Source organism: Otolemur garnettii, unplaced genomic scaffold (genome assembly GCF_000181295.1).
Source record: "Otolemur garnettii isolate 467f Iridium unplaced genomic scaffold, OtoGar3 scaffold00202, whole genome shotgun sequence".
Lineage (NCBI taxonomy): Eukaryota > Metazoa > Chordata > Mammalia > Primates > Galagidae > Otolemur > Otolemur garnettii.
Genome location: NW_003852597.1, coordinates 1587301 through 1596018, shown reverse-complemented (window position 1 = coordinate 1596018; position 8718 = coordinate 1587301). Strand labels below are relative to the sequence as shown.

Sequence of the window (8718 nt, the reverse complement as noted above, 5' to 3'; positions counted from 1 at the left end):
TTTTTTTTTTTTGGAGTCAGGTTCTCGCTTTGTTGCCCTTGGTAGAATGCCATGGCATCACAGCTCACAGCAACCTCAAACTTCTGGGCTCAAGTGATCCTCTTACCTCAGTGTCCTGAGTAGCTGGGACTAGGGGCACCCACCACAACACCCAGCTATTTTTAGAGATGGGGTTTCTTGCTCAGGTTGGTCTCCAATTCCTAAGTTTAAGCAATCCACCTGCCTCAGCCTCCTAACCTGCTAGGATTATCAGTGTGAGCCACTCCCCCCCCCCAGCTATATTACATCACGTTTTTATTTATTTATTTATTTATTTATTTATTTATAGAGATAGAATTTCACTTTTTCGTCCATGGTAGAGTGCTGTGGCATCACACAGCTCACAACAACCTCCAACTCCTGGGCGTGGGTGATTCCCTTGCCTCAGCTTCCTGAATAGCTGGGACTACAGGTGCCTGCCACAACGCCCCGCTATTTTTGTTGTTGTTGTTGCAGTTTGGCTGGGTCTGGGTTTGAGCCAACCATCCTCAGTATATGGGGCTGGCGCCCTGCCCACTGAGTCACAAGTGCTGCCCATACATTATGCTTTTATATGTTGAGTCACCTTTGCATCCCCAGACGAATTCCATTGGTCATGGTGTATAACCTTTTTAATAATACTGCTAGACTTGGTTTGCTAGTTTTATGTTGAGGATTTCGCATCCATGTTTATGGTGTAGGTTATATTATGTTTTATTTACTCTTTGTTGTTTTATATGAAATGAAGAACAAAAACATGTCAAAGAGGATGAGTTGCATGGGTTACATTTAGGCTGCCATTGTGTTTCTGTAAACCAGACCTGCATCTTAGCCCAATCTGAAAAAATGGTTGCAAAATGGTTGGAAGCAGGATAAATCTGGCAAGAGATGATGGAGGGCTGGATTATGATGGGGTCTTGGGATGAAGTGTAGGAACATGTGGAACTGGAAATTGAGCCATGGTGAATTTGACCTGACTCACTCTCTTTTCAAGGGTAATGAGAAATTAATATCCTTGGACATGACTCCAGCATCTGGAAACAGTGGAGAACTCACCTTTTGGAACCATGGTGTACCTGGCATTCAACACTTTACTGGGGGAAGAGAGATATCGAGGAGCCCCTGGGTGTCTGCTGAGGCACTAAGGCAGAATGTGAATGAAGTGGGGCCACGGTTCAGTACGACACTCCACGAGCCTGGCATGGGCTACTGTCCCCAAGCCACTCCTACTCATTCCCCAATGACTTACTGCCAGGGAGTGTCTCCCTCCCAGCCAGAGATGATGGTTTTCAAGGGGACCCCGATGATGCCCTTAGGAGTGCCCAATGTTACAGGAGTGGCCATGACCTTCACTGGGCATCTAAGGATGTCTTCCACTGGGTTGCCAGTCTCAAATTCCAGTGGAAGAATGCCTATGATGTCCCATATGGGGGCCCCAGGAATGCCTTATTCTGAACCCTCAACAGCACCTTCTAACAGAGCCTCTTTAACACCTGAGATATTATTGGCACCAACCACACCTGCCACTGAGGTCATGGCTGTGCTGCCTTCTCTGGAGCAGATGTTGCCCCCCAGAGATCCCCATAACCATGGGATATCCCCAGCTGAGACCCAATCATTGCTGGCATTAGAATCTCAGGACTCTATTATGAGTCAGCCAGACTCTCAGGCTGGCTCCTTCCTGCCTGAGCAGCCCTACCCTGCTCCACAGAAAGCAGAGCCAAACTCTGGGGCCCAGGAAGGGGTATACAGATGCAGGTCCTCAGCTCCAAGACCTTACCGCTGCCCATACGAGAACTGTGGAAAAGCTTATACCAAGCGCTCCCACCTTGTGACTCACCAGCGCAAACATACAGGTGAGTGAGGTCAGGTGGGGTGGGTGGGCTTTGGATTTATGCTGGACCACTGGTTTGTGATCATTTGGGGTGAGTCCTTTGTCTTTCAAGCTTTGAACTAAGCTTTACTGGCTTAACTGAATTGCCATCCAAAATGGCTGTGCCAGGATGATGGGGAGGGGACACTACTGATTGTGTTGCCTCCATCATTGGCTTTTTTTTTCAGACAGAGTCTCACTTTGTCACCCTTGGTAGGGTGCTGTGGCATCACAGCTCACAGCGACCTCCAGCTCTTGGGCTTAGGCGACTGTCTTGCCTCAGCCTCCCAAGTAGCTGGGACTACAGGTGCCCGCCACAACTCCCAGCTATTTTTTTGTTGCAGTTTGGTTGGGGCTGGGTTTGAACCCACTGCCCTCGGTGTATGGGGCCAGCACCCTACTCACTGAGCCACAGGTGCTGCCCACCCCTCACTGGCTTTTGTGTTGCCCTCCCACTGGTTTTCTCTGTACCTTCCCTGTTCGTCCCCCAAGTTTGACTGCTCTGCCTCATAATCAGACCCTTTCCTTCTACCTGCCGATCTACTCTTCTGTTTAACCCCATTTCTCCCTTGCCATCCCCCAGGTGAGAGGCCCTACAAATGCTCTTGGGAAGGCTGCATCTTGGCTTTTTACCGTTCTGATGAGCTTGCACGACATACGCGGATACACACCAGATATCGACCATATAAATGTGATCACTGTGGCCGAAAATTCATGAGATCTGACCATCTCAGGCAACACCGAAAAATTCATCAGCAGAGGCCAGGACCCTCAGACCCACAGGTCCATGAGAGAGAGATGGGTGGTCCTCCCCCAGATCCTGCCTGCTTCTGAGCAGCTTGTCTCTTTGGTAGGTGGAGGCTTAGAAAAAGTGAGGCTGGGTGCGGTGACTCTTGCTTGTAATCCTAGCACTCTGGGAGGCCTTGCCTGAGCCAGAGTAAGACCTTGTCTCTAAAAATAGCTGAGCATTATGGTAGGCTCCTGTAGTTTCAGCTACTTGGGAGGCTGAGGCAAGAGAATTGCTTGTGTCCAAGAGTTAGAGGTTGCTGTGAGCTGTGATGTCAAAGCACTCCACCAAGGGCTACAAAGGGAGACTGTATCAAAAAAGTCAGTGGAAGATTGAGGCAGTATGGCAGCTCAAATGAAGTTCTGGACCCAGAGACCCCTCAAAAACCTCAGAACTGTCTTGGCCATTATGACCTCTCCAGGGCCACCTACTTCTGGAGTGCAGCCAGACAGGATGATGGAACATAGCAGAGATTAGGTTTAGAATTCTTTAATGACTCCTTATCTACTACATAATAAAATCTAAGTTTTTTACCTTGGTCTTCCACAGTTTCCAGAGCCAGACTATATTCAAATCCTACCTTGCCACTTAACTAGCCATAGGACCTTGGAAAAGGTCTTTGACAATGCCCATGGTCACAACATATACACCACATGAGATGCTCTCATTGGCCACATGCTCAGAGTTTTGGTCTCTTTTTGCTACTTCTAGAATTTGCAATGCCCTACCATGGGGCATCGAATCTGCCATCTCAAGGTGCCTCTAGCAACCTAGAAGTGTGGAAGTGTTAATACTTAGGGGATAAAATGGGAAAGCTAATGGGAAGTGGGAGATAGGAGAGAGCCAGGCAGATAAACTCCCCCTTTATCCTCCTATGGATTGCTGCAAAGCACTGTTTCTTCAAAACTGTACAATCTATGGGAGGCCTCCCAAGTAGCCAGTGGACACTTACTGTGTCTTTCCCTGTCTTGTCACAAAACAGCATCCAGCCTGGTGATTCATCACTTTGCATTAACTTCTGTTCCCTCCTGCCTCACATCCCCTTTGTCAAACCTAGTGTCTTAGGCTGGCACCTCCCAAATAGAACATCAGTATTTACCGTGTTTCCCTGAAAATAAGACACTGTCTTATATTTTTTCTCAAGAAGACACAGTAGGGCTTATTTTCAGGGGATGTCTTATTTTTATTAAGTTTAATACAACAATCTACATTTATTCAAATATAGTTAAGTCATCTTCTTTTGGAACCTGACAGGGGAGCCAACCTCATTGGTGGGGCTGGTGCTAGTGATGCGTGAACTCCTTTCCTCTAGCTGTTCGCATGTGCACAATAGGATGCCTGTGACCGTGGTTGCCACATGCGCACCCACCAAGTGCGAACAGCTCAGAGAAAGGAGCTGTGGCAGATAAAAGGTAATGCATGGCATGGCTATGCAGATACGCTGCATAGCCATGCCCATCACTAGGTCTTATTATTGGGGTAGGCTTCTAACAAATGCATAGAAATTATGCTAGGGCTTATTTTTGGGGTAGGTCTTATTTTCAGGGAAACATGGGAGTTCCTGATTTAGGCTCTGTTTTCTAGGTGACTTGAGGAGGACATTGGACTGGGGCAGATAAGGACCAGCCTCCTCAACTACTACCACCCACCACAGGTACCTAAAACCAAGCACCAGATTTTAAGGGGCCAATCCTGCCTTGCTCTCCCCTGGGGGTTGACTACCATGGCAACTGAGGTACTTTGTAGAACCTTGTTTCTGGACTTGTTAGGCCTGAGAAGAGAACTTGGCCATGTTATCAAGTGCAGACATATCTGCTCCAGAGGTGGTCTCTCTAAGAGATGTTGCCTTCTGTAGGTGTTTCCTCAACCCAGCTTGTGCCAAGCACAGAGACATGATGAATCAGGTCTGACTTCTATGCTCAAGGAATCAACTTGGCCTATGGGGCTGAGTGGCCCCCCTAAGTGCAGTAGCCTTGGGGAAGAGAAGTTGCCAAAGAGGAGGGTCAGCAAAGCTTTCTGGAAGAAGTGACTGGACCCAGTAATGCGACAACATCTAGTAATTCCTCAAATGTCGAAATAAACTGATGCAGCTGAATGAAGAGGGAAGAAGATTCTAGACTGAAGACAACAGATCTGGCAACTGCTCAGAGGAGAGCCAGCCTAAAGTTCCATTCATTCAGCAAGTGTTTTCTGAGCCCACCACAGAGAGCTCCAAGGCTCTCTGTGGGGACCCATGGGGACCCATGGTGAGGAGTATGAAGACAACTACAGGATGTGCCAGGGAGGACAGACTTCTCAGGGAGGTGCCTGAGTTAGACCTAAAGACTTGTGGGAGTTTCTGTTTGTGGGACATAGTCGTGACCTGTGTGGCACACTAGGGGTTCAGAGTTGCCTTCAGGCACCCTGCCTCTATTGTGGAGTAGAGGATTCTGAACCCTCAGTGCTACCAAAGACAGGAAGAAGCTGGATCTCTGGAGACCATTCTGGGCCTCTGGGAAAGCCCCACAGCCTTTGCCCTTGTACTTGTGCCCTGACCCTGGCCTGCTTGGCAGCCTTGGTCTGTGTCATTAGTCACCTCAGTGTACCAGAGGTGGACACCCTGGTGCTCTCCACCCAGGCCTGGAGGGAGGGGAGAGGACATCATTTAAAAAACAGAGGTAGGGAGTTGAGGCTGTGCTGAGCCCTCAGCCCCCCTCCAGGAGACTCTTGGAGCCCAGAACTTGCTGGGATTGAGGTGACACAAGATGTTGCTAGAGGTACAGGAGGAGGTAGATCTACTGGGGCTGTTTCCTTTTCCCCTGGCTGTCTTGTGGCAGGGTGAGTGGAGATCAGCACACCCTGGAGAGAAGCTGAAGTCTAGGTGGGGCCTGACCAGCTCCTCAGTGCTTGAGTGTAGCCACCCCCTAGTTGCACCCCCACTGGTGCCCAGACAGCCTATGCATTAAAGATTTAAGCATACATATTTACACATAAATGAAAAATAAAAATGAAACTCAAGGGCAGAAGGGGCTTGTTTGTGATCCATTCACTGGCCCCAGGGACTGAGGTCTTCAGTACCTAACATCTCTTTCATTCTTTTCCATGGAGCAGGCCATCTTGGATTGGTCGGCCAGGGCTGGTCTCTTTCCTTCCGCATCTGGCTCACACACAGCCCTGAGGGTGGGGGTCAGAGACCAGATTGCCCATTGTTGGAAGGAAAGATGAGAGATCTTGTCATTGGTGACCTATCATTCACTGAAGAAAGGACAGGGAGAAGAACCAGGATGGGCAAGGTGCATTGTAAACAGTGGGCTAAGCATGTCCTTGCTCTTGTAGAGGTCACAGTCTAGTGAAGGACACATGTTAGTAGAACCGTATAAAGTACTGGGAGAGCAGATACTAGGAGCTGCTGTCATAGTGCAGGAGTGTTAGGATGGCAGTTCTTGGAAAGTGGTTTGAGCTCAGAATCTGGATAAATTGGAGTTAGATAAAGGAGGTGAGGTGGTAATTGAAATAAATCCGTCTTTACCCAGTTTTTCTATGCGAGGCAGTTCTGAGCCTTTTCCAGCATCACCCAAGGTGGGATGGTGGGTGGGTAAGACCTTGACTCCTAACTAAAACTGGCAGGATTTAAATCCTCTCTCTGCCGTTTCCTGGCCTTGGGCACTTATCTTTCTGTTGCTTCTACAGCAAGAGAGATGAAATTAATCCTGTTTTAAGGTGTTTTCCTGGGCTGCAGTTTGGAAATTGCATTACAGCAGTGGTTGAAGGGACTTGAGTAGATTTTAGTGCTTCAAAGGTGGCTTCAGCCAGGGTAAGAAGTGATAGTTAATTGGATTTGGTTGGTGAGAGCATGGTCAAGTTTCTGGCTTGTGTTATAAATAACACAGGAAAAGGATGCATGAATGTCATTAATTTTCTTTCTTTATTTTTTTTAGAGACAGTCTCACTTCATTGCCCTTGGTAGAGCACTGTGGAGTCACAGCTCACAGCAACCTCCAACTCCTGGGCTTAGGCGATTCTCCTGCCTCAGACTCCCAAGTAGCTGGGTATACAGGCACTCACCACAACGCCCAGCTATTTTTTGTTACAGTTTGGCCAGGGCCGGGTTTGAACCCACCACCCTCAGTATATGGGGCTGGCACCCTACTCACTGAGCCACAGGTGCTGCCCATTAATTTTCTATTTATTGTGAGGTTTTTCACACATGCAAAAATATTTTATATGTGTTCTAAAAATATATGTGTATTTACCTCTTAGGTCACTTGAGAAAAAGAATTTGCTAATACACTTAAAGCCTTTGAGTTGTCCATTTTTCTATCCAGAGTTAACTGCTATCCTGAATTTTGACTAATCTTGTCTGTGCTATTTATTGTTCTTATCATATATGTATTGATTCCTAAATAATACAGTGATTGGTTTTATATGGTTTGGAACTTTATTTATTCTGTTTGGGATGTATTGAATTTTTTTCAATCCAAAAGTTTATAGTCTGAATAAAATTTGGAAATTTTGACCATTGTTTTGTCAATTTTATTGGCTCCTCTGTACCTTCTGGCACACAATCTGCTTGTGTGGTAGACCACTTGATATTGTGCCACAGGTCACTGTTGATTAGTTCATTTTAGATATCTTGAAGTTCACTGTTTTATTTTTTTTTTCTTCTGCAGTGTCTAATCTGTCAGTTACATCCAGTGCCTTTTCATTTTGGATATTTTTCATCTCTATAAGTTCCATCTGGATCTTTTTTATATATTCCATTTCTCTCCGTATGCTCATGCTTTTCCTCTACTTTTTATTTATTTATTTATTTTTTAAAGACAGTTTCATTTTGTTGCCCTTGGTAGAGTGCTGTTGTGTCACAGCTCACAGCAACCTCCAGCTCTTAGGCGATTAGGTGATTCTCTTGCCTCAGCCTCCTGAATAGCTGGGACTACAGGAGCCTGCTACAATGCCCGGCAATTTTTTTGTTGCAGTTTGGCTGGGGCCGGGTTTGAACCTGCCACCCTTGGTATGTGGGGCTGGCACCTTACCCACTGAGCCACAGGAGCCACCACTATATATTTTTTTTTTTTTTGAGACAGTCATACTCTGTCACCCTTGGTAGAGTGCTGTGATGTCACAGCTCACAGCAACCTCAAACTCATGGGCTTTAGTGATTCTCTTGCCTCAGCCTCCCAGGTAGCTGGGACTACAGGCACCTGTCACAATGCCTGGCTATTTTTTTTAAGAGGTGCGGTCTCATCCAGGCTCAGGCTGGTCTTGAAACTGAGCTCAGGCAATCCACCAGCCTTGGCCTCCCAGAGTGCTAGGATTATAGGCATGAGCCACCTTGCCCGGCCTCCTCTATTTCTTTGAAAATAAAAAGTGTGTTTATAATGACTATTTCAGTGTCCCTGATGCTAGTTCCATAATTGCCATTTTGGGGTACATATCAACTTTTTCCTCCTGGTAATTGTCTTTATTTTCCTCCTTTTTTTTTTTTTTTTTTGAGACAGAGCCTCAAGCTGTCATCCTAAGTAGAGTGCCATGACATCACAGCTCACAGCAACCTCCAACTCCTGGGCTTAAGCAATACACTTGCCTCAGCCTCCCAAGTAGCTGGGACTACAGGCATCTGGCTATTTTTTGGTTGCAGTCATCATTGTTATTTGGTGGGCCCAGGCTGGATTCAAACCTGCCAGCTCAGGTGTACATGGCTGGCACCTTAGCCACTTAAGCCACAGGCACCACGCCTATTTTCCTCCTTTATATGGCTAATTTTTTTTTAACTGAATATCAGATATTGTGGTTGCTGGATTTTGTTTTATTCCTTTAAATAGTATTGGCTCTTTTTTCTCTTCTGGTGTGAATTTTACTTTCTTGGAATTAGTGGAATCTCCTTGAGGCTTTTAAGCTTTTTTAGGATAACTAAAGTATTTTGGCTGGGCAGAGCTACCTTTTTCCCCCAGGGCTAATTCAGCTCCACGGTTAAAGCAAAATCCTGAGGATTTTGCTGATACTGTGCATACTATGTTTTTGAATTCTGACAAGTGTAAAGAAAACTTTTTTTTTTTTTTTT

At 46.4% G+C, this 8718-nt stretch overlaps 1 protein-coding gene across 1 annotated transcript in view; it reads left to right on the top strand.

Annotated features, from left to right (window-relative positions):
- KLF17 (Kruppel like factor 17) overlaps positions 1 to 2725 on the top strand; it is a 7650-nt gene extending 4925 nt beyond the window's left edge. The window contains exons 3-4 of the mRNA XM_023507736.1: positions 1013 to 1874; positions 2475 to 2725. Of these exons, the coding sequence (XP_023363504.1) occupies positions 1013 to 1874; positions 2475 to 2725 (1113 nt within the window). The remainder of the gene's footprint in view (positions 1 to 1012; positions 1875 to 2474) is intronic.
- Positions 2726 to 8718: the final 5993 nt, after the last annotated feature.